At 40.8% G+C, this 26761-nt stretch overlaps 1 protein-coding gene across 3 annotated transcripts in view; it reads left to right on the top strand.

Annotated features, from left to right (window-relative positions):
* Positions 1 to 26761, top strand: part of TP73 (tumor protein p73) — a 174176-nt gene that overhangs the window by 71110 nt on the left and 76305 nt on the right. For all 3 annotated transcript variants that reach the window (XM_074218653.1, XM_074218654.1, XM_074218655.1), the window contains one exon: positions 19627 to 19872. In XM_074218653.1, coding sequence (XP_074074754.1) covers positions 19627 to 19872 — 246 coding nt within the window. The remainder of the gene's footprint in view (positions 1 to 19626; positions 19873 to 26761) is intronic.

The raw sequence follows: 26761 nt of genomic DNA, 5'->3' as shown, positions 1-26761 counted from the left end.
CCTCTAGGACTGATTTGCTTCATCTGTAAACTGAGGAGGTTGGACTAGATGACTCTTTTGCTCTAGAATTAGGTTTTCTAACCTGAGGTCTGTGGACTTGTTCTTAAAATATTTAGAAACCTGTATTTCAATATAACTGGTTTCTTTTGTAAACCTGTGCATTTTATATGCATTTACAAACATGATTCTGAGAAGAAGCCCCTTAGTTTCATCACAATGATTGACCAAAAAGAAATTAAGAAGCTCTGCTCCAGAGACTGGGGTTCCATTCCAACTGTCTTATGCAGGACCTACAAGGATTGGGACAGGTCCTGTTAGAGATGAAATCTTGGATCCTTGGATCCTTTGACCCATATTAAAGCATGTTTGTGATTGTTGGGGAAAGAGTGACTCGGCAGGGTTAGCTTACTCTGAAAGTGGGAGTAAAACCTTCTTTCTATGATGCCTCATCTCCATGCCTTTGTTTTAACTATCTCCCCTGTCTCTAATGTTTTCCCTCCCATTTCCTTCAGGACTTAGTTTCTAAAGCCATCTTTTGCAGGAGTTGTTCTGGTTCTTTCTAGGGAAATACTGCATAATTTCCCAGTTGAAAGTTCATTCTGTTCTTATCTTTCTATGCAGTCATGAGTCCAACTTATTATTACACTCATGTCTATTGGAATAGAGCAGCAGAAATTCACAATCTTTTTGGTCTCAGGGCACCTTTACACTCTTAAAATTATTGAAGACATCTGTCTCTCCCAAACAAATTTTACTTAAGTGAGTTACAGTTACCCATATTTACTATATGGGATCTAAAACATCTTAAACTTGTTATGGGAGCAGCCAGGTGGTGCAGTGGATAGAGCACTGGCCCTGGAGTCAGGAGGACCTGAGTTCAAATCTGGCCTCAGGCACTTAATAATTGCCTAGCCGTGTGGCCTTGGGCAAGCCACTTAACCCCATTGTCTTGAAAAATCTAAAAAAAAACCCAACCCAAAAACTTGTTATGAACATAGTTTTGACCTCATAGTCTCTCCTGAAAGAGTCTCAAGGACTTCCAAGTACCCCTGGACCACACTTTGAGAACAACTGGTGTAGAGAACTACCAACAAGGAAAGTGCCTTCAATAGTGTAAATTGGTATCTGCTCAGTAGTTTGCCGGGTAATGGGTTGTCGGTGATTTGTCCTTTGTTCTCAAAGATTGCCATAATATTAGGAAGGCAATACCATGACATGCATGTAAATTGGATTTGAATGGGGGTGCTGTGCTAAGTCTCCAACTTCTTTTTCTTCTCTAGAACCATCTGGGTCCAGTGGTCAGATATGGATCAGGATGACTAGAGATGACCCTGGATGAGAGGCAATCAGGGTTAAGTGACTTGTCCAAGGTCATATAGCTAGTAATTGTCAAATGTCTACAGTCAAATTTGAACTCAGGTCCTCCTGACTCCAGGGCTGGTGCTATATCCACTGTACTACCTAGCTGTCCTAATGACAGGTTGACTTATTTAATGGTCACATAGCCGATATGTATCTGAAGCAGGAACTTTATCCCATCTTTCCACCATACCACATATTCTTTTCCAGAATCATTATTACTAGAATAGTGGTATTAAGAAGATGGGTTTTTCTTGCCAGGGAAAAGTTATGTAATGTGCTATATAATTCCTCAATTACAAATCATTCTGCTGTTATTCTACTATGCCATCCTGGGTCTAACTTCCCATCCATCCTCCTCTCTATTCTAACTATATGTAGTGTATGTATTCTGATGGTCAAGCCCTGTGTACTTTTTAAAAAAATCTTAATAGTTTTATTTTTTATTACATGTAAAAATAATTTTCAACATTCAATTTTGTAAGATTTTGAGTCCAAATTTTTCTCCTTCCCTCCTTTCCCTTCCTCCTCCTCAAAACAACAAGCAATCTGATATAGGTTATACATGTGCAATCATGTCAAACATTTTCATATTAGTCATGTTGTGAAAGAAGAATCAGAACAAAAGAGAAAACCACAAGAAAGGAAGAAAAACAAAAAAAAATTAACTGAAAATAGTATGCTTCGATCTGCATTCAGACTCTATAGTTCTTTCTCTGATGTGAAAGATATTTTCCATCACAAGTCTTTTGGAATTTTTTTTGATCACTGTATTGTTGAGAAAAGTTGAGTCTATCATAGATGATTGTCACCCAACATTGCAGTTAATGTGTATAATGTTCTCATGTTCTGCTCACTTCACTTAGTTCAATTATTTTATTTTATAATTTATTATTATTTTATTTTAGGGGATTTTTTGTAAGGCAATGGGGTTAAGTAGCTTGCCCAAGGCCACACAACTAGGTAATAAGTGTCTGTGGCTGGATTTGAACTCAGGTCTTCCTGACTCCTGGGCCAGTGCTCTATCCACTGTGCCACCTAGCTGCCCTCTATCAATTCTTGTCTTTCCAGATTTTTCTGTAATCTGCCCATTCATCTTTTTTTTTCCTTTTTATATATTTTTTCATTTTCGTGTAAATGAACTGGGCAAAAGAAGTGGTATGCAGAAAGGGGATGAGAGCGAGAGCGAGAGCGAGAGTGAGAGCGAGAGAGAGAGAGAGAGAGAGAGAGAGAGAGAGAGAGAGAGAGAGAGAGATAAAGAGAGAATTTAGTGTTAAAATAACTATAACAGGAAAATAAGGGGGATGATTCTTTATAAGAATATGAAAGAAAAAAATTTTAAAAAGAATATGAAATGTTCAAAGTAATAGATGAAATAGATGATTCTTTTTTGGTAAGATTCTGTTCCACATTTTCTCCCTCTTTCCCTTTCCTCTCCCTTCCCCAAGACAGCAAGTAATCTGACATAGATTATACATGCACAATCATGTTAAACATAATTCCATATTAGTCATGTTGTAAAAGAAGAATCAAAATAAAAGGGGGAAAAGCCATGAGGAAGAAAAAACACAAAACAAATTTTACAAAGTGAAAATAGTTTTCTTTGCATTCAGACTTCAGAGTTCTTTCCCTGGTTGTAGATGTTTATTTTCCATCACAAGTCCTTTAGAATTGTCTTTGATGATTGTATTGCTGAGAAGAGCCAAGTCTATCAGAGCTGATCATCACACTATGTTGCCATTACTGTGTACAATGTTTTCCTGTTCTGCTTATTTCATTCAGCATCAATTTATGTAAGTCTTTTTAGGTTTTTTTAAATTCACCTGCTCAGGATTTCTTATAGAACAACAGTACTCCATCACATTCATATACCATAATTTGTTCAACCATTCCCCAATTGATGAGCATCCCTTCAATTTCCAATTCTTTGTCACTAAAAAAAAGAGTTGTTCTAAGTATTTTTGTACATGTGGGTCTTTTCCCCCTTTTTATGATCTCTTTAGGGAACAGACCTAGTGGTGGCTGTTGGATCAAAGAATATGCATAGTTTAGGCATAGTTCCAAATTGCTCTCCAGAATGATTGGACCAGTTCATAACTCCACCAACAGTGCATTAGTATCTCACTTTTCCCACATCCCCTCATACATTTTTCATTTTTCTTTTCTATCATATTTGCCAATCTGATAGGTGTGGGGTGGTAGCTCAGAATTGTTTACTTGGCATTTCTCTAATCAAGCATGATTTAGATCATTTCTTTCATATGACTTTAGATAACTTTAATTTCTTCATCTGAAAACTGTCTTCATATCCTATGATTATCACTTTAAAAATTCATACCACTTTGATTATTTATCACTATAAGAATATAATGACTTTAATTCTTATAAATTTGATTCAGTTCTCTATATGTTTTAGAAATGAAGCCTTTATCAGAAATACTGTCTAAAAATTGTTTCTCAGCTTTCTGCTCTCCTTCTAATCTTGGTTGCATTGGTTTTTATGTGTACAAAACCTTTTTAATGTAATATAATCAGAATTATCCATTTTACATTTCATATTGTTCTCTGTCTCTTATTTAGTCACAAATCCTTCCCCTCTCCTTAGATTTGATAGGCAAACTATTCTATTTATTAAAACATGAACAATATGCTTCAGAGTGTTTCATTATTCATCCACCTGCCTTTTTCTGTTAATTATTAAACTGATTTCTTTTGAGTGAGCTTGGATCCTATTTAGGAAACTATTCAATGCAACTCAGTGTCATCCCTAATCAGGGGCATATAGAGGACCTCACTATTAATGGGGAGTCCTTCTTTGATTTGGAGTCGTTTTGGGTCTCCTCTACCAGAGTTCGTGCAGAGACATGATAAACACATCTCCCAGTTTTATGCCTTACTCAATATTAATTATCAGAGCCTTGCCAATGATACGTTTTGCATCTTTCAAGGAATTCTGTATGATAATTAATTTAGATACAGAAGACACTTTGGAGGAGAGCACTGAAAGTACAATTTTCTCTCTATCAAATCTATCAGTATTTCTAAAGTCAACTGTTTATTCCATCAATCTCAGTAGAGTTTCCACATTTAGTTCAGTTACATAAGGGAGCATAAGAAAGTTATTTTAATAATAATAATAATGATAATAAGTAATATTTCTGTGGCTCTTGTTATGGATCAGGGCACTACGCTGAGCACTATATGAGTAATGCTAACAAACACAAAGGTGGGAAGTACAGTTGGACCAGATTATGAATACCCAGAGAAATCCTCTGCTTTGTGTGTGTGTGTGGGGGGGGGGGAATAGAAGGAGGAGAACACAATTTTGATGGTGTTGGGGGTAGGCAATTCTCAAGATATCTCAAAAAGGGGAGAGCATCAAAGACTTGGAAAAAAATCACGGATGTCCCTATAGACAGGCCATCAATAACCACTAAACCATATCCCTTTCTTCCTTGTAAAAAAATCTTTATGAAAATAATTTACACCTGGGGGTAGCTTAGATGAAAATTGGAGATGGAAATAGGCAGGTTTGCAGAAATGATTTTCTACAGTAGATCTTATTTTTACAGTCACACAATTGATTGAAAGGTGCAGAGGCCATAAAATTCCCTGGTGTTTATTGTTGGTTGAATACTCTAAAAAAAATTTTTTTTAACTTCAGAATGCATCTGATGTGCCATTTTCTCTGTAAACCCTTTCCTGATCCCCTCAATTGCTAGTGTCTTCCCTCCCAACTTCCTTTTCCTTTATGATACTTTTAAAAATTAATTTATTTTAATAGTAAAATTAAATAATATTAAATTTATGCATTTTATTTATGCTGTAATTTTCTAATATGTGTACATATTTTCTCCCTCACTGGAATGTGAATGTTTTGATTCCAATTTCAAGGATTATTCTTTTTTTTGTTCTTATGTCTCTAGCACAGTGTATTAACAAATGTTGATTTATTGGCATATACAAATTGATTGTTGAATTGATTAATCTGATTCTTATCAAGAAAACAAGAATGTACCAAAGAAAGTTTGAAATGGCTAAGCCAACTCTACCTGATAGAAAATGATCTATTAAAGTTGTTTCTGGTACTTATGGCCATCTCTGCTCTAATGTTTCACGAATGAGATGTGCCATTCCCTGGACTTGATTTGAACTCATTTTAGCCAGAGCAAGTTGCCACCTTGTTTTTTAATACAGAATTAGAATCAAGGCCTCAGCTTTGGGTGTAGCATCATGAGTTCAACTATCATGATGAAGTTCACATTTTTGTCAGGGTTTTTAAAAGGCAGATGAATAGTATTGTGAAGCCTCTAGTACTGACCTAGGAACCATTATGGTTCCAAAGTCCCTTTGCTGTGGTGATACATCCCATGGGGTGCCTTTTGAGGTATTGCCTAGGATCACTGGTTTTTACTCTGTACCTGGGTTTTCTGTATAGAAATGACCAAATTTAGACAATATTCCTATAATGATCAGAGCAGAAGGGAATAATTTCTATTTTCTTTTGCTTGTGTCCTTAAGGCTTGGGAGTTAATGCTTGGGAGTTGGAGTTCAATGTGAGATAATATTCTGTGACCCGGAAGGGAAGATTTGGTTATTTCCCGGCCTGAATGGCAGCTTTTTATTTGACTAGCACCAATGCCTAACACATAGTAGGCATTCTATTTCTGCTAATGAATGAATGAATGAATGAATGAATGAATGACTATCTAGTTGCTAGAAGTCAGAGAACACAGGTGAGCACAAACAGCCAGACATGACTGTTAGCTTTGGGATGCTCCCTGGCTTATGGTGAAGAACTTCACACACTGCTCCGGATACTTTTTTTTGTTTTTTTGTTTTTGTTTTTGTTTTTGTTTTTTTGCAAGGCAATGGGGTTAAGTGACTTGCCCAAGGCCACACAGCTAGGTCATTATTAAGTGTCTGAGACCAGATTTGAGCTCAGGTCCTCCTGACTCCAGGGCTGGTGCTCTATCTGCTAAACCACCTTGCCGCCCTTCTGGATACTTTTTTTAAAAGAGTTCTGGAAAATTAATTTTGAAAGGAGAACCAGGAAGCTGTTATTACTCTGCTTCCCCAGAAAGATACTCAGAATTGGAGCTACTGGTCTTCCTATGGTTAATGACAGCTATCTCGTCTTCCACAATCAATTCCATGGGTATACATTAAGCACCAACTGTGTGCAGGATTATGAACTGTCCCAGACAGGTGAGATACTAAGTTTAGATAATACACAATCCCTACCCTCGTGCACCTCATAGTCTATGAAGGTAAGACATAAACACAAATCACCATTGCATCTAATCAATCCAGAAGTACTTTCAATTTGCCAGGGCCTATTTGTTAGACCCAAGAATACAAAGACGAAAAGGAAGCAATATTACCAAAGGAGAGTGTGTTGTTCAGTGGAAGGAACATTGGGTGTGTCATTAGAAGACAGGAGCTCCATTCCTGCTTCTAGCACTACTTGTATGACCTTGCACAGGACAATTTCTTCCATTGGACCTCAAATGATGATAATGTTTATCCTTCATTTTCGAAGAAGATCATGACATCAGGGATATGATGCTGTGACAAGCGCACAAACTGGATTTTGAATGCTATGCTAGCCTTACTTTCTCCTCCAGAACCATCTGAGTCCAGTGGCCAGATATGAATCAGGATGCCTGGAGAGGGTCCTAGATGTGAGGTGATCCAGGTCACACAGTTAGTAGAAGTCAAGTGTCTGAGGCTGGATTCAAACTCCTTTCCTTCTAACCCCAAAGCCACTGGGCCATGGCTTAGACTAGAACAACCTGCTCTAGAGGGAGAGGCAGTGGTTTCAAGTTTCCCTCTCATGCTTGCGAGTGTGAGCTCGGGCAATTTGCCAAACTTCTCTCGGCCTCAGTTTCCTCACTCATAATACTGTAGTGTTAAACTATATGGCCTTTGCAGACCGTTCCAACTTTGAATGTCCAGAACAGAAATGCCAATGGATTGAGGGATAACTTTGTTTTTTATTTTGCTTTTTGTATTTTTCCCCAGTATTTAGAAGAGCATCTTAGATAGGGTTAGGGCTTAATGCTTGCCTTTGAATAATGAGGGTATTAGAGAGGTGCCCTCCAAAAGTGCTTTGTAAGACCTGAGGGGAAACAATGTTATCTGAAGTAGGGACGGCTATTTCGGAGATAATTATACTGAAACATAGTTGTTTGCAAATGGTCTTCCTCATAAGAGTATGAACTTCTAGAAGGCTGGGACTATGATTTTACCTTTCTTTGGATTTTACACAATTAACACAGTACTTGACTGAAAGACTGAACAGAGAGATCAGGGAAGGCTCCTTGGAAGAGGTGATCATTTGCATGAGATATAGCAGAGCTTTTGGGCAGGTGAGAGTCTTCAACTACACAAAAAGCCCTTTCCACTTCTCTCAGTGTGTTTTCGTATATAAAGGCAAAGGACTAGCTGGGAGCCTGGGGAGAAGGACCTCGACCTAGAGCACTTCAAAGCACGATGACCTTCAGCCAGCCTGGCTCGACCTTTCCGTGTAGTCTGATGAGGCCGCTAAGCACTGTTTGCTTGGGTTGAGCCCAGAAATGTATTTTTCTGCGTGTAGGCACATGTGCTCCGCCTGCTGCAGGGCATGTCCTAATTAGCCACTATCTTTAGGCTAAAAAAAATGTTGTTTTCTCTGGAATTATTCCTGGCTGCCAAGTGATCTCCCCCCCTCTCATTGCTTTGAGAGGTGCCTGTCACACATGGGAGTCCCCTTCCTCATCATTGGCCAGGATGATGACCCAAGCATGCAAGGAGTCCTCTCTGGTTACAGGGATCCTCCTGGCTCCATCATCTGAATGGTTTTCTGTATCAGCTAGATCCTGGTCTTTTCATTTTGTCAGCTTGGTCTTTGGTGGGAACCCCAATCAGAGGTGAGCTCCACAGATCGGAGGTGAGCTCCACAAGTCTGGACAATGTATTATGTGAAGAAAAAGGTGAGACAGACAGCAGAGAGAATGAGGAGGGAGGGAAGGAGGGAGGAGGAGGAGAGAAATGGGGGAGGAGAGAGAGAGAGAGAGAGAGAGAGAGAGAGAGAGAGAGAGAGAAACAGAGAGAGAGACAGAGAGAGACAGAGAGAGACAGAGAGACAGAGACAGAGAAACAGAGAGACAGAGACAGAGAGACAGAGACAGAGAGAGAGAGACAGAGAGACAGAGAAGAGAGACAAAGACAGGGAGAGACAGAGACAGGGAGAGACAGACAGAGACAGACAGAGAGAAAATGAAGAGGGAGGGTTAGAGAGAGAGAAGAAGGAAGAGAATAGGGAGGGAAGGAGAGAGGACAGAGAGAGGAAGAGAGAATGAGGAAAGAGGGAAGGAGAAAGAGAGAGAAAGAATGAGGAGGGAAGGGAGAGCGAGAGAAGAAGGGAGGGGGTAAGAGAGTAGGGAGAGAAGGGGAGAAAGAGAGGACAGAGGAAGAAAGAATGAAGAAACAGGGAAAGAGAAAGGAGAAAAGAGAAAAAGGAAAGAGAAGGGAAGTAGGAAGAGACAGACTTGGAAATAGAGGGAACTGCAGTTTTACACACAGAGTGCTAGAGGAAAATCAAGGCCAGGGAAATGAAATAGATAAGAAAGGAAGGAGTTAGGAGTGACAATGAGAAGATGAGGCAAGGGAAGAGAAAAGAAGGGAAATGCAAAAAAAGGAGGGTAGGAGAAAGAAAGGGAGAGAAGGGAAAGAAAAAGAAGGAAAGGGGAGGAAATGGAGAATTGAAAAAAGTGTAATTATTAGTAAGGAAGCATCTGAGGGCTTTGTAATTCAGAACCTTCAGATTTTCTAATCAGTGAAGTGAAGAGAACCTTCACCAGGTGTTCACATGAACTATTTGTATCTGATCTATGGTGGAGCATTCTGAGCTTGTACTGATCTGATCAGCCAAAGTGGGACACACTGTAATTTGTCTCTAATGTAGTGATAGCATTTTAGTCTTCTGCTTCTGTAACAAAGGACAAGAACATACCAAACCAAGACCAAGATATAGATAATAAGATGTTGGGAAAATTAAACAAAGTGATGAGAGTTGCCGCAATAGTCAGGACTTAAAAAAAAAAACACTGATGAGGTAGAATGAAATATGTGGAACCTCTTTTCATTCTCCCATGAAAATGTAACCCTCAGTACAGATAGTTATGGAGATGCTATCATGGGGGCCCATCATGTCCTAATTCACTTAAGGGGAAGTGTCAGAGGAATGTTTTGTCTGTCATCCTCCACTGATTTGTCCCCAAATTCTCTGAACACCCAGTGAGATGATGGCAAGATAGGATTACAATCCTTGGTGAAGAGACACAGAGACTGGAAGTTAGGAGAGCTGGCCTTGAGTGCTGCCTTTGCTACCAAACTGACTGTGGCATGATGAGGGAGTCACTTTCCTATTCAGGCTTCAATTTCCTCTGTTTTTAAAAATGAGTGGAATTATTCTGGTAAGAGTGATTAATATTGCCACCTCACAATTTTCAGGTTACATTCTTCCAGAGAACTCCAGATTCTTTTCCAGCTCTAAATGACATGACTTCCCCTCTCTGCACCTCATTTTGATTAGATCAGACAAGTTGTTCTCTATGTCCTCCATTTCTAAGAATTCCTCCACTGTGCCTCAGTTTCCTCCTTTGTAAATAGACTAGATAGACCCTAAAGACTCCCTTGGCTCCAAACAGCTTTGATCCTGTGGTTCTAATGACAGAAATTGGGGATCAAGTTTACTCATTTAAAATTTTCCTCAGGTCCTGAAGACCATATTCCTAAGACCCTTTAGAGATAGAACTGTTAGAGATGGGGACTCAGGTTTCCTTGAAAGGCTTTCTCCAAGAATTCCATTTCTTCCTGTTTCATGAAAACATCTCTGAGATATCTCTTTCTGACATTTCTTTCTTGTTTTGTTTTAACATTTGGGCGCTCAGATTCCTATCACTCTTTCTCCCTTGGGTTCTAATGACTAATTGTCTGAACACTTGCCAAGGAGTTTTAAAATGTAGACAAGTTAAAATGTGAATGCCTTCTCCTAGGATTGTAGCTTACTCACTTTCTAAACTGTGGGGACTCAGGTCTGATTATTGCTGCGTGGTTGGGCTCCAACATCTGTCAGGAAGCAAGGTTCATCTGGAGCTTCCCCTAATCTGACTTTCTGACAACAGAAGAAGAGATCAGAAGGGATAAGAAGAAGCAGAGTCCTGAGAACTGGTCATGGAAGGCTTATAGCTTTTCACATACTACCCCAGGGGAGTTAGAAGGACTTCTGTGGTTTCTAAAAAGGGATTTTCAGTGGAACACTGGGTCAGAATTCCCACAGTTCACTATGACTTGGACCCAGAGGAAGTTTTGAACCCTAGTGAAATTTCCTTCCTTCCTTCCTTCCTTCCTTCCTTCCTTCCTTCCTTCCTTCCTTCCTTCCTTCCTTCCTTCATCTCTCCCTTCCTTCCTTTCTTTCTTCTTCCTTTCCTTCCTTCTTCTTCCTTTCTTCCCTTCTTTCCTACTTCCTTCTTTATTTCTTTCCTTTTTCCTTCCTCCCTTCCTTATTTTCCATCTCCTTTATTCCCTTCCATCCTTCCTTCCTTTCTCTCTTTTCTCTTTCCTTCTTCTCTCCCTTCTTTTTCCTTATTTCTCTCTCCTTTTTCCTTCCTCATTTATTTAGTACCTTCAACTGGAATACAAAGACAAGAATACAACAGATCATGCCCTCAAAGAGGGGGCATAGGGGGCAAACTACCATTATGGAGTTTGGGGAATATGAAATATATTCAAAGCATTTTGAAGGTGTTCTATCTGGAGGAATAACTGGGGGAATGGGCAGGGAAACTGATTGTAGGAAAGAGAATTTGAGTTGAACCTCAAAGGAAATCATGAGTCTTTCAAGACTGTGGTTGAGAAGCAGTGCATTCCAGAAATGTCCAGGGTCAATCTGTGCAAATGGTGAAGTGGGAGATGGGATGTGATTCCCTGAGACTTGCTAGATGGCCAATCTGTTTGGATCATCAAGACTAAAATTGCATCCATTTCTGGGTATCACATATTAGGAAGGACATTAACAAGCTACAGAGCATTCGGAGGATGGACATCACTTACATTGAACACATAGTGGAAGGAACTGGAGACATTTCACCTGAGAAGAAAAGACTTAGTTGGATATATGATAACTGTCTTTGAATGTTTGAAGAGCTGTCATGTGTAAGAGAGATTACTCTACTTGGCCCCAGGGGGCATAACCAGGAGCTGTGGGTGGAAGTTGCAAAAAGGCAGATTTAGACTTGATTGAAGAGGGGAAAAAACAAATAACATCCTGCCAATGGAAGCTACCTCCAAGTGGGATGGGTTGCCTTAGGAGCTAGTAATACTCCCCTCATTGGAGGTCTTCAAGCAAAGGCTTGGAGACCATTTGATGGCTATATTTTGGGAAAGATTCTTATTCAGGAGTGGGTTGTACTGGATGGCCTCCTTCCTGGATGGACTCCAGATCCCTTTTGATTTTAAGACTCTGTGATTGTCATTCAAATTTGGGCATCAGAAATGACATCTCAATGTGGAACTTCTTTAAAAAAAAGGTTCTAATTTTGACATTAAGGTATGAAGTGATGTCACATCGGAAGTAAATATTTCTTTTCTCCAATCATTGGCAGGGCATGAGAAGAAAGAGGGGAAAAGCATGGAGACAGAAGTAGTAATGTCCCTGAGAGATGCTTCGGCAGGATTAGTCATGGGGAAAATGGTGTTAGGGACCTTTGAATTGAAGAGTCTTAATCTTAGCCTTGCTACTGATTTCCTATATTAGTCATATTAGTCATTTAGCTTCCTGGGGAGGCCCCAGTTTCATAGGACCACAAATAGAAGGCTGGAAGAAACTTCACAGATTATTAGATTCAATCCCCCACTTTACAGATAGGGAAACTGGGTCCTAGAGAGATGAAGAGCAAGGCTCACCACTATCTTAGTTAGAATTTGAACTCAGATCTTCCTGAATCCAAGTTCAATGTCTTTTCCACTATAAGATGCTGCCATTCAAATGAGAGAGTTGGACTAGCTCTTTAAGGTCCCTTCCAACTCCAGAAGCCTATGACTTCAAAAGTGGTGCCCCTTTCCCTCAGAGCTCTTTTTCATTTTTTTTTTTTTCAAAATTTGACTTGGAGATCAGAGAGTCATGAAATGTTAGAGCTGCAAGGGACTTTAGTTGTGTCATCCAGTCCTAATTCTCAATTTACAGATGAGAATGAGACCCAGAGAAGGGCAAAGGTGTCAGGTCCTGGTTTCTAAACCTGCCTTTTTTGGATTTAAAGACCCCTTTTTAGTAGTCTAATTCTGACTGAAAATGGAGGCTTCTGGGAAGAAGTTGAAGGTCATAGAAGGTCCTACTGATTATGCTTGTCTTTTTTGAAAAGGTGTGTTTTTCACAAAGGGAAAGATAAAAGGAAGAAGTGGGGCCAGAGACACAAAGCACATCTTTTCTGCCCAGGCATTAGGGCTCTGACTCTTGACCCCATTATATGTAGGCTAGCCCATGCGAAATGTAAAAGAGCTGCCAAAATGGGGGAATGGGGGAGAGGCTGATGAAAAGTCCAGTACACCCTCAGGAATGTGTGAGTGTCTGTGTGTGCAGGAGGGAAGGGGCTAATGTGTGTGTGTATATATGTATATGTTTGTTGGGGGTGGGGCGGTGATTCTGCCTGAGCCTGGCCAGCTGTGTAACAGGAAAGGAATCTTTGCCGGATCTCAGACCCACTCTTTGGCATCACTACCTGACCAGTGATTTGTTCCTTTGGCTTAGTCAATCTTTCCCCTCCTACCTACATGCAATAGTGCTAGGGATTGGCTTGAGATGCAAGAAATATGGGATACTGCCCCCTTTCTCCCTGGAGCTTCTACTCCAGATCAATCTAAATGGAAAGAGATCGGAAAGAAGATACTACCTCTATGAACCACATGAAACACCAGAATAACAAGGCAATCACAAGACTCGGTGGGCATGATGTCTGTTTGACTTGGAAGATCGGTCATACAGAAGAAGGGTTAGATTGGTCCTCCTTGGCTCCAAAGAGTAGAACCAGAAGTCATGGGTCTAGTTTAATTTAGGGGGGAAACTTCCTTATAATGAGAGCTGTCCAAAATCTGAAAGCTCTGACTAGGAGGTCATGGAGAACTACCCTCATCTACCCCCTCATTTTACATAGGAACAAACTAAGGCTCAGAGGGGGGAGGCCCTTGACTGAGAGTTGGATTCTCTCTTGGTGCTCATCTTCAAGCAAGAGGCTGAATGACCACTTGTTCTATAGACTGGAGTTGCAGGTTTTCTTCATGCATTGTTAGACTATGTGGCAGCTAAGGTTCATTTCCACTTTCAAATTTTGTGGCTTGATGAATCATATCTCAAAGTCTCCTAAGTTTGCAGAGGCTTTGGGTGGGAGCAGACAAGCTGTAATATAGTTCACAGGAAAGAGTTTTCCTTTTGGAACTAAAAAAATGAGTGTGAATCCCAGCTCTAATATTAGCTGTGTGACTCTAGGCAAGCCACTATGCCTCTATTCTCTCATCTGTAAAAATGCGTTTTCTACTTTGAGGGGTTGTTGTGAGTGTGTTGGCATGCCCCAGGAGAAGAAGACAGAGGTGAGAGAATAAAGTGCCTCCTATGTGCCAAGCCCATTATAAATGTTATCTTATTTGACCCTCACTACAACTCTGGGAGAGGAGATGCTGTTTTAAAAATTTTTTAATATTATTTTTTTCCAATTATATATAAAGGTGAACATTCTTTTTTTTTTTTTTTTTTTTTTTTTTTTTTTGCAAGGCAATGGGGTTAAGTGCTTGCCCAAGGCCACACAGCTAGGTAATTATTAAGTGTCTGAGCCCGGATTTGAACCCAGGTACTCCTGACTCCAAGGCCGGTGCTTTGTCCACTACGCCACCTAGCCGCCCCTAACATTCTTTTTTTTATATGATTTTATGTTCCACATATTTCTACTTCCCTCCCATTGCCATTAAATAATCTGGTATAGGATATACATGTATATTCATATGAATCATTTCCATATTAGTCATGTGGTGAAAGAAGACTCAGAACAAAAGGGAAAAAACCACAAAGAAGAAAAAACAGAAAACCAAATTTTAAAATGTGAAAAGAGTATTTTTGGTCTGCATTCAGACTTCAGAGTTCTTTCCCTGGTTGTAGATGCTCATTTTCCATCACAAATCCTTTAGAATTGTCTTTGATGATTGCACTACTGAGAAGAGGCAAGTCCATCAGAGTTGATCATCCCACAATGTTGCTGTTACTGTGTACAATGTTTTCCTGTTCTGCTCATTTCATTCAGCATCCGTTCATGTAAGCCTTTCTAGGTTTTTCTGAAATTCATCAGCTCATGATTTCTTACAAAACAATAATACTCCATCATATTCATATACCATAATTTGTTCAGTCATTCCCCAATTGATGAGCATCCCCTCAATTTCTAATTCTTTGCCACTACAAAAGGAGAGATGCTATAAATATTTTTGTACTCGTAGGTCCTTTTCCATTTTTCCATTGATCTCTTTTAAGTACAAACCTGGTGTTGGTATTTCTGGAAAAAAGTGTATTCACAGTTTGATAACTCTTTGGGCATCATTCCAAATTGCTCTCCAATAGTGCATCAGTGCCTCAGTTTTTCTACATCCCCTCCTACATTTATCATTTTTTCTTTTCTACCATATTAGCCAATCTGATAGGTGTGGGGTAGTAGCTCAGCATTGTTTTAATTTGCATTTTTCTGATCAATAGTGATTTATAGCTTTTTTTCATACAACTATAGATAGGGAAGTGCTATTATTAGTTAAGGAAACTGAAGCAGTAGGTGATGAGACTGAACCATAGACAGTATTTGCACTCTGGTCTTCCTGATTCTTTGTACTCTGTGACTCCTGGTTCTCTTTACTTTGATGAGTAATGAACTCACCCCTTCTCAAGCATGGGTTTCCTCATTGAATTGAGCCTTTTGTTCTGATTAAAGTTCCCATGTTCAGGGGTTTCCACAGCCAGGAAGGTTACTTGTTAAGGAACTTCACTACATGCCCAGTGGCCGATTGGTTTTACTAACTCGGAAGCTGGGAATTTGAGCCAATACCAGAAGGTAGTCCCATACAAATGAGAAACCAGAAAACCGGACTAGGTGAATTCACACCTTTTTTAAATCATTCAAATTTGAACTCTAAATCTGAGATTTAAGGGAAAGATTTCAGAAGAAAATAATAGCCTAGGGCAGATTAGGTGCTGGGATCCTTTGGGAATTCAACCCTGTTAAGGATGTAGTGTTCAAGCAAGAGATGAATGTGGTCTAGCTAGACATTGGTCTGGATTAGATAGAATGTGGTCTAGATAGACAATTCCTGCTGCCCTGGAAAGAATTAACAGTGAGATTTCCAGGAACGTTGGGTAGCCATTTCCCAAGGTCTTATGAGTATATTCCAAGAATGGTCAAATATAGAAACAAGAAGTGACCTGAGAAGAATGAACTAGCAATGGAATATAATGGAATATCATTCTGGAATATATACATATATAATATATTATGGATTATGTAATAATTATATAATATATCATATGTGCATTTAAATAGACATGGAATGTTTATAATATATATCATAATAAACACATATAGACACACATGTATATATATACACAAGTAATATAAAACACATAGATTATATATTTATAGATCAAATTATATTATATGATATAATAGACCTGTACATACATATATATAAAGAGAATACATATATTATACAATTATAATATTATGTAATCTATAATACATTGAATTATATATATATATAATTCCATGTATATACATGCATTTGTGTGGATGTACACACACAGTTGTATATGCATGTATGTATATATAGTTATCATACATATATATCACCTTTTCCTCTATATAAATACTCCAAAGACATCTGCATCAACAGGTGCATTTCTCCATGGATAGCTCTACAGGACCAGTGCTTCAGTTGCTAGACTCTCCATGTATTACTCTTCTAAGCTATCTTAGTGTAGGAAGGAAGAAAATAAACTCTTGTTAAATATCTACAATGTGCCAGGTACTCTGGTAAGCACTTTATAAATATTATCTCATTTGCTTCTTATAGTAGCCCCAAGAAGTATATGCAAATATTAGTCCCATTTTACAGATGAGGAAACTAAGGGAAGCTAAGGAAAAGTGACTTACCCAGGATCACATACAGTTAGTATCTGAGATTGGATTTAAACTCAGGTCTTCCTGACTCTAGATTCAGTACTCTATCCACTATGGTGCCACCTAGCTGCCTATCCTTACCTCTGGGTGCAGCATGGATCCAGTTCTACAGCTGATTAGCTGTCTAGATGTCACCTTCCAGATGTAGTTCCCCAGGGGCTTTCTTCAGGAGGTACTTGCTGGGTGTAACTCAGGCATAACTATCATTTGCAGCTGTCTATTCAGCTCGCTAGGAACTAAACTCACCAAGCATCACTTTTCAGGTGTGGCCTTCTTGGTCCTGAACTCTCCAGCTGTCATCCTCCTGGTATAGTTCTCCAGGCACTAAACTCTCCGGGTATGACACTCCAGGGCTCACTCTCCAGATAAAGGCTCTAGGTGAACCTATCAAGGTCTTAAGCTTTTCTGGTGCAACCCTCTAGGTTCCTAGCTTATCAGGACCTACTTTCCACAGCCTAAACTCTCCAGGTGTTAATCTCTAGGTGAAAGTTTCTAGGTGCCAGGCTTTTTCCGGTCCAGTTCTCCAAGTGTAGCTTCTTGGACTTAATGAACTTTTCCTGTTGAGGCTGTCATTGTTAATGACAGACACTGGTTTATATCAGTGGACCTGTGTGCATCATTTATCTTAGTCTTGAGTCTCCATGACTAAGGACTGCACACTGACTTGAAATCAATGAAGCCATCTGGCTTGGTCAACCCTTCTGGACCCAAGGCATGGGTAGAATTAAGAGGACAAAAGCTCTCAACAATTTGTAAGACACGTAAAGAAATGTCGAATTGAATTGATTGCAAAGGGGTGGAGAGGATATACATGATCTGATGGGAAGTGAGTGGGAGACCTGGAGAGGCTCAGAAAAGGGAGGAGGCTCTTCCTTTCTCTCATCTCCACTAAAGGCTCAGCCAATGAATGTTTGACTCTGTGACATTTGTCCATTGAATCACATAACCAGCCAGTTCAAGTCTTGCCAATTCTTCCTCCAATTAGTCATTCCACAAACATCCAATACATGCCAATCCTGTTCTGGACCTGACTTAGATTCTGGGTAATAAAAAGCCACTTAAAAAAATAGTTGTTCCTCTCAAGGAGTCTACATTCTTCAAGAGGAAATAACACCCACATGAAGTATAGGAAAACTCAATGGGAAGTCATTTGTCAAAGATGCTAGAATATGAGGGTTTTGGGGGGTCATGGAAGACTACATATAGAAGGTGACATCCGAGCTTTAGGGATTTGGGCGGGGGGTGAAGGTTGGATTGGAGAGAGGGCACATGATAGGATTTTCTTGACTATATCTCTACTTGTACAGTCACTTAAGAAGTGGTGCCACTATTTGAATTTGAATAGTGTATTTCTATATGAGTGGAACCTGATGATCATATTTTTGTATCATTTTCACTTTCAGTAGAGTTAGTTCACTTGTGAGCACAGAATTAATTCATTATTCACACCACTGGGGATCTAGTGGTACTCTGAAGGCTCTCATCACTTTTCAACTGGATTATTGCAAGAGTGTCCCAATTTGTCTCCCTGCTTCTAATTTCTCTCTCCTCTCCAAGCCATCCTTCATTCAGCTGCCAAAATCATCTTAAAGCACTTCTCTGATCATGCCACTCCTCAGCTCAAGAAGCTTCAATGATTCCCTACTGCCTCAAGGATTAATTATTAACTCCCTGGCCTGGCTTTCAAAATTCTTCACAATCTGGCTTCTTTTCTAGACATTTCATGAGGCAGCTAGGTGGCTGGCCCGGAAGACTTCAATTCAAATGAAGCCTCAGACAAGTAGCTGGGTGACTTTGGCCAGTCATTTATCCTCTTCCTGCTTCAGTTTCTTCATTTGTAAAATGGGGGTAATAGTGACACCTACCTCCAAGAATTGTTGTGTGTCAAATGAGGCAATATTTGTAAAAGCCCTTAGCAAGTGACTTGTTTATAGTAGGAACTATATAAATACTTATTCCCTCCTTTTTTCTTAGAGGCATGAACATTCAGTTCCTGATAATTTGAGAATATGGGATGCCTCAGAGGAAAAGGAGTCTAGGGGCAATGAGGTGGTGCAGTGGATAGAGCATTGACCCTGGAGTCAGGAGGATCTGGTCTCAAATCCCACCTCAGACACTTAATAATTGCCTAGCTGTGTGACCTTGGGCAAGTCCCTTAACCTCATTGCCTTGCAAAAAATTAAAAAAAGAGCATGGGAGTCTAAACAGCTGGTTTCAGATCACTCTTCATGTGTGATCTTGTACAAGACAAGGAATCTCTCTGTGACTTGGTTTCTCCATTTCTGAAGTTGATGGCGGATTGGATGACATTAAGGGTGCCTTCTGGCTAATGCTCCTCATATATCTTGGTCAAGATACCTGAGGTCTAGTCCATGGGGTCTGCCCTTGGTGTGCTGCGCAAGCTTCTCTGAACACTTTTCTTCCCCTGCCGTCTATCAAATGGCCATACCAATCTATCTTACTCCATCACCACCTCTGGGTCACTGGGGTCCACCCAAGGCAGTGCCTGCCCGGGGCTATTGGCTTCTCGGACAGAGGGGTGGCGGAAGGCGTGGGGAGGGAGTGGAAGGTCCAGACCACTGATCCCTAGCTTCTGGTGGCTCTGGGGAAGAAAAGAGATAACGGAGCAGGGGTTGGGGATGTTCCCCGCCCCCCAGACATCGCCCCCCAGAGCTAGCCAAGGGTTTGCCAGCTTTTTGGCTCTTCTCTTCCACCCCGTTGAATGCTTGGTTAGATTTCCCGAACACTTGGCACCTGGGAAGGCTGATAGAGTGGGTGAGGTGAACATGTCAGTTTATCCCTTCTTGCAAGTAGTGACCTGTCGGATGGGGAGGGGAGGGGGTTAGGGAGGTGGGGAGAGACCCGAGGAAATATTTGGGATGACTTGAGCTTGGCTGGCCCTTTAAGAAGTCTGTAACAGGACACCTCTGGTCCTGAAGAAGGGGAGCTGAGGTTTCCATTTCTCCTAAACTGACTGTGTGTTTTTCCCCCTCCCTCCTCCCCCTTTTCCCTTCTCCAGTCCCAGTTTAATCTGCTCACCAACACCATGGATCAGAACAGCAGCAGCCGAGCGGCCTCCACCAGCCCCTACAACCCAGAGCACTCTGCCAGCGTCCCGACACACTCTCCCTACTCCCAGCCCAGCTCGACGTTTGACACCATGTCCCCCGCGCCTGTCATCCCTTCCAACACGGACTACCCCGGCCCCCATCACTTTGAGGTCACTTTTCAGCAGTCCAGCACCGCCAAATCGGCCACATGGACAGTGAGTTGATTCCTCCTTCCCCCTCTGAGCCCTCCCCGCGCATCCCCTCCCTTCCGGCGGTGCCTCTCTGGGGCATCCCTGGCCGAGGAGGAGGGGTCAGGAACTTTAGCATCGTCTGAGGGAGTGGAGCATTGGCAACCCTTTGCTGCCAAGCGCGCTGTTGGCCAGTGTAGCTTTGATTGGGTCCCGATGCCTCCGCGGCTGCTTGGGGCAGGGGGTGGGGGGGCAGAGAGAAAAAACCAATCCCGTCTCAAGTCCATGGTTGAGCGGACGAATGAGGGAGATTAGGATACGAGGGGTTAGCGGGGGCCGCTCTTCCCCCCCCTCAGAATGGGCAGACCCATGGGTGCAAGAATTTGAGAGGGACTGATTCCTAACCGGAACGCTTCCATGTGGCACGGGCAAGTCGCTAACCTGTTTGCCTCAGTTTCCTCATCTGTAAAACGGGAATAAATAATAAATAATAGCCAGGTTGTTGTGAGATACAAATCCTAAAACGTAGCATGGACAAGCCATTATAACCTTTCTTAGCAGGCTGCCCAAGGCGTCGAGTGGATTCTTCTTCACTTAAGGCTTGACGCCTCCTTTTCAGCTGTATTGCAGGAGACTCCTCCGGGAGGCTGCACTGGATGAGATGCATCAAGGTCCCATCACCCTCTGACATTCTGAGTGTCAGTGGGATTTTTCCGAGCTTTATTCTGTAGGAAAAGGCCACGAGACCACTCAGTGGGCATGATGTCAAAAGGAATCTTGTTCACGCCAGCACTCCCGAGGTCCTTCCTAACCTTGAGGTTCCAATATTCTGCATTTGCTTGGCGCTTGTTACCACGGTTAGGTGGGGAAAAAATATTGGATTTATAGGACTTGGGTTCAAATCGTGCTTCTGTCACATGTTTACTGATATGTTTGACAAGTGACTTTTCCTCTCTGTCTCTCAGTTTCCTTCTCTGTAAAGTCAGGCAGTTGAAGTAAATTGGTCCTCTTCCAGCTCTAAAATCCGAGGTCCTTGATATTCATTCATTTTAAGTTGCTGAGTCTCAGTTGGCCCCTCTGTAAAATGCGGATTTGGGGAGTACATGGACTCCGAGGACCCTCCCATCTCTCTCTGGGATTCTATAATGCGAAAGCTCCTCTTTTGATGGGTGAAGAGAGGACAGCCCAGCTTCCTGTGACATTGGGGCTTTTGGATTAGAGGTTGGTAGGGATAGATGACCTCATGGGGCACAGAGCTAGAGGAATGTTGGGGAAGCAACCAGTAGCCCCCAGCCCCTTCGGGGATCGCGGGCCTTACATTTTGCCCACTTTCCAATGCAAACGACATGGCTGTCCAGTACAGAGGGGCCAGAGGTCCCTCCTCTAGCCCTTTATCTTGTTCTGTAATTCTAGCCACCAGGAGTTCTGGGGAGGCCATGGCTCTCTCAGGCGCTAAGGGATCAGGGCAGGGGTAGTGGTGGAGGTAAGCAGGCAGGTGAGGGGAGAGAAAGGGAGACAGCAGGGAAGGCTGCCAGAGGAATTCATTGCCCAGTGACTTTCTCTTACGAAGAGCATGCTAAGTCTGTCGTGTTCTCTGGTGTCTCGGGGCTGTCTGGCTTAGGAGAGGCAGATGCCCAGAGCTGTATTTTCCCCAGCAGCTGCCAGAGGAGGCAGCCGGTCAAACACAAACATAGCTGAGAGCTCTGAACTCAATTACTCTCCTTCCTGTCATTATTGATGGGTCCCTTGGGACGGGCTTGGCATGGGTCCGGGATTTGCCAGCGAGTGTGCCAGTTGAAAAGGACTGGCAAAGTTCTGAGTCGTGACCATGGTGGGTGGGCAGAGTTAGCTCGAGGACCCTTTTCCCTCAGCAACAGTATCACTCAACAGTCAAGGAACCAATGTCTATTAAGTGCCGTCACGGGCCAGGCAATATTGTAGGATCTGGGGATACAGAAACAAGAATGAAAACAAAGACGTTCTATTGGGGAAAGACAATCTGCATGCATGTAAATATATACAAAAGAAATACAATTAACAGGAAATGACTGCTACAAGCCAAATGGCAAAGCCACGAAATAAAAGTCACAGATCTCAAGAAGCTCCAAATATAATAATTATAAATATTATATAAATATAAAGAGGAAGCATGGCACATGAGTTTGGAGTTAGGAAGACTTAGTTTCAAATCCTGCCCCCAACCCTAGACAAGTCATTTAAACTCTCAATATATCAGGGAAGGTCTATAGAGATTGTAGAGCAGGTGTTCATCAGGACTGATGGAGAGAGTTTTCTTCTGGGAGTTCTCTATGATGAAATCACAGGTCTGGCAACCCCTTCTCACCCAATACTAATAATTAAACTAATAATTAGAGGTGAAAGTTGTATTGTACTTAATAGGCTGACATCTACACAGCCTTTAAAGCAGCTAGGTAGCTCAGTAGATAGAGTACCCCCCATTCACTGCTACCCCTTAGAATCCTTCATTTCTTTCAAAGTTCAGCTCAAAAATTGTCTATGTGAAATGGATCCTCATACGCACATCAGGAAGATCTGACTTCAAATTTGGCCAAAGATATTTATAGGCTGTATGATCCTGGATAAGTCACTTTACCTCTGTTTGCCTCGGTTTTCTGAACTATAAAATGAGAATACTAACAGCACCTATCTTTTGGATTCTTGTGAGAGTAAAATTTAAAAAAATCTGTAAATCACATTACATGGTTGTTTTTCAGTCATGTGAGATTCTGCATGACCCTATTTGGAGTTTTCTTGTTAAAGATACTGAAATCATTGACCATTTCTCTCTCTCTATCTAGTTTTTGCAGATGAAACAGATGAAACTGAGGCAAGCAGGGTGAATTGACTTACCCTTGGTCATACAGTTAGAAAGTTCTATGGTCAATCATAGGTTCTAGCTAAAAGCTTAATCCCTTCTCTTCTCCTCCTTAAGGGTTATCAGGGTTGCATCTATTATTTCACTTGAGATTCACAACAAACCTGTGAGGTGGGTGATGTTATTATCCTCATTATGTAAATGAGGAAACTGAGGCAACCCAAGGTTAAGTGGCTTAGTAAAGTTCAGAGACCGGCTTCAAGCCAATGGTCTCCTTTCTCCCAATCCAATGTTGTTTCTACTACACCATACCTCATTTGATCATGTTCATTCATTCATTAAGCATTTAAGTATCTGTTGTATTTCTTGCACTAGACTAGATAGCCATGGGGGGGGGAGGATCTACCAATGCAAAAATGACCTGTTTTGCTTTCAAAGAACTTACATTCTTTTCCAGGAAACAATAGATATAGCGGCGGCTAGGTGGCACAGTGGATAGAGCACCAGCCCTGGAGTCAGGAGGACCTGAGTTCAAATTCGACCTCAGACATTTAATAATTACCTAGCTGTGTGGCCTTGGGCAAGTCACTTAACTCCATTGCCTTGCAAAAAAATAGATATAGATAAATAGCAAATATGTAGATATAGATATAGATGCCTATATATGTGTGTATGTGTATTGTGTGTGTATATTTATATGCAGATATACATACACATAAATTTGAAGTATGAAGACCCTAGTCACTGCAGCTCTATTTCATGTAGGCAATGGTGCTTGAGCAGAACTTGAAAGAAACTAAGAATTCTAAGAGGTAGAGGTGAAAGGGGGAATGGTCCATTCCATTCTGTGTAAAGGAAGAGCTCTCCATAGCTAATCAGTCACCAAATCTTGCCATTTCTGTCTTCCCAACATCATTTTTTCTCTCTCCATTTCCCTCATTCATCATCTCTTGATTAGACTATTTTCATAGCTTCCTTACTGGTCTCTTTCCCTCAGGTCTCTCCTCAACCATCCTTCACACAGGTGCCAAAGTGATTTTCCTGAGAAGTGGATCTAATCATTTTAACCCCCTTCTCAAGAAATGTCAATGGCTCCCATCACCTTTATTCTTTTTTTTTAGTTTTTTTTGCAAGGCAATGGGGTTAAGTGACTAGCCCAAGGCCACACAGCTAGGTAATTATTGTGTCTGAGGCCGAATTTGAACTCAGGTACTCCTGACTCCAGGGCTGGTGCCCTATCCACTGCACCACCTAGCTGCCCTACATCACCTTTATTCTTATAGTCCCTGGTCTCTCTTACTTCTTACATGCCATCTTCAGGATACCATCTTTCCTTATTCTCCCAGGTGCTAGTCCCACTACCCATCATCTTGATTTATGTTGTGTTATCTATAGCTAGCCCTGTTGTATTCCCCAGAAAGATTTTAAAGTCCACGAGAACAAAAAGTGTTTTCAATTAAGTCTGTCCCAAAGTAGGTGATTAGGAAATGTTGAATGATTAAGAAAAAGAAACATGGGATAGTTGATAATAATGACAATAGAAAAATGATGTTGCTGTTGTTAATCGTGTCCAATTCTTTATAAATCCATTTGGGATTTTCTTGGCCAAGATATTAGAATGGTTTGACATTTCTTCTTGACATTTCATTTTTATAGATAAGGGAACTGAGGCAGACCAGATAAAATGATTTGCCTAGGGTCACCCATTTGGGAAAAGCCTGAGGCTGAATTTGAACTCAGGAAGATGAGTTTTCCTGAATCTAAGCCTGGTTCTCTATTCACTATGTACCCTAGCTTCCCCTAGAATATTAATACTTGCCATTTATATATACATTGTACTGAAAGAGTCTTAATGCAATTTTAAACTTGAACAAGCTCAGATTGAATTTAAATTAAATTAAAATTAAATAATGAGGCCTAAAAAGCTAGTTTAAGCTTAAAACCACACTAAGACTTTTGGAACATAAAACATTTTGGCCACCATATACATTTGATCCATTATCCCACAGGAGGTGTCATATTCATTTTACATACAACAGACAAGAAAAAAATTCTCAGAAAACGGAAGTAGCTTGCTTTAATTTACACTGTTAATCAGCAATAGAGGGGGAGTTTCAAATGCACTTTTTCTAGCTTCAAATCCAGCACTCTTTCCACTAAACCATTCTGGGCAAGGATGGGAATTAGGGGATGAAGACTTCCCCACCAGTGTTCAATGACTTGTACTGCCCCACCCCCCAAGGGATGTTTTCTTTCTTTGTATTTTTTTGTGCCCCATTTGAGCCATCTATCTAATCCCATCCCCTATCTGGTCATCTACTCACATCTCTGATGCATCAGCTCTCTCCAAGGTGTCATGAAACTCTATATCTGTTTCTCCAGTTTCTTGTTTCAGTCATTTATCAGAGATTATAACTCAGTGGCCATCAGATGACCTGACTCCAAGACCTTCCCTAGTCTACTGAAAGCTGACCTTTCTCCTCAAGGAAATGGGTCTTCAGCATATCCCACGTCTGTCATCACACTAGCTTCTTATGAGAAGTCAGAGCTGATAGATAATAACAAAAAGAACAAAATCTTCCTTTTCATCTCCGACATCCAACCTGTTCCTGGAATTGTCTCTTGGATGCTTTTAGTGAACCTATAGAAGATGAGCTGACATCTCAATATTTTCATACAAACACAAAATGCTGATAATTTATCCCAGATTCTCTAGAATTTAGTCTAGTCCTGCATAAATACTGTGCCATTCTCCCTCCTTCCACCTACTCACTGTTAGGTGAGATATAACAATAATGGTAGGAGAGCAATTATTTTGTGGACCTTTGGCAACTGAACTTCATTGAAAAGACAAGAACTTTTACTTTATAATTTTCAAGATAAGCATCACAGCACACATTGATATACTATTCTAAGGTTTTCAGGGTGGTTTACCTAGACTGGCTCATTTTATTCTTATGAGGACCTTGTAGGCTAATGGCTATATCATCCCCAAAATGGGGATGGATTTCATGGATAAGAAAACTGAAATCCAGAGAGTGTGTCATGCCTGTGGTTAGACAACTAGTGTTAATCAGAAGCAAGATTCAGACCTATGTCTTCCTGATTTTCCATTCTAATAAGACACGAGACCCTTTGGTTCAGTGGAAAGTCACAGACAAAACCATTTTCTAAGTCTTGCCTCTGGTGATAGCTAGTTTGTTGTGTGACTGCAGGTCATTCATTTCCTCTGCTTAGACCTCAGTTTTGTCCTTCCTAATATGGGTCAAGATGACTTCCAAGGTTTGGCATCTATAAGAAAGCATAGCAGGGTAAAGATAAATGAATTTGGAGTTAAAAGGGTTGGATTCAAATCCTAGCTCTGTCAGTTAACATCTTTATTACTTTCGTCCAGTCCCATCTCTGGGAATTCTCCATCTGTACAATGGACAAACTGGACAAATGTTCTCCAACTGTTCTAGCTCTAAGTTCAATTCAGTCAATAAATAGTTATAAAGCACCTGCTAGGTACCAGAACTATGCTAAGCATTGTTGATATACAGAAAGGTAAAAGCCAATTTCTACCCTCAAGGAGCTTATGATCTAATAGGTAAGAGAATGTACAAACAACTCTGTACAAACAATGTGTAGAAAATAATTGAGAAAGGAAAGGTAGTCTGTTTTTTTCTTATCAGAATGCTATTAGGTTCAATCTAACAGGCATAGAGTATGAGAATTTGGATTTGAGTCTAGACTCTAGTCAGATATGCTAGGGATATAACCATGACCAAATCACTCAACATCTTTTTGCCTTAGTTTCTTTGCCTATAAAATTAGGGTATCAATCAACCAGAATTCATTAAATTCCTATTATGTGCTTGGGGATGCAAAGACAGGAAAGAAACAATTCCTGAGTCTAAGAAAAGTTATATGTCTTGTCCAAATTTAGTCACCAAGCTTGTAATTGTCTGAAGATGGATTTGAACCCAAATCCTTTAAGGTCCAATCCAGCCCTTTACATGTGTGTGTGTGTATATATATATATATATGTATATATATATATATATATATACATATATATATATATATATATACACACTT

The sequence above is a fragment of the Macrotis lagotis genome, chromosome 1 (genome assembly GCF_037893015.1).
Source record: "Macrotis lagotis isolate mMagLag1 chromosome 1, bilby.v1.9.chrom.fasta, whole genome shotgun sequence".
Taxonomy (NCBI): Eukaryota; Metazoa; Chordata; class Mammalia; order Peramelemorphia; family Peramelidae; genus Macrotis; species Macrotis lagotis.
This window is presented reverse-complemented; position numbering and strand designations above follow the sequence as displayed.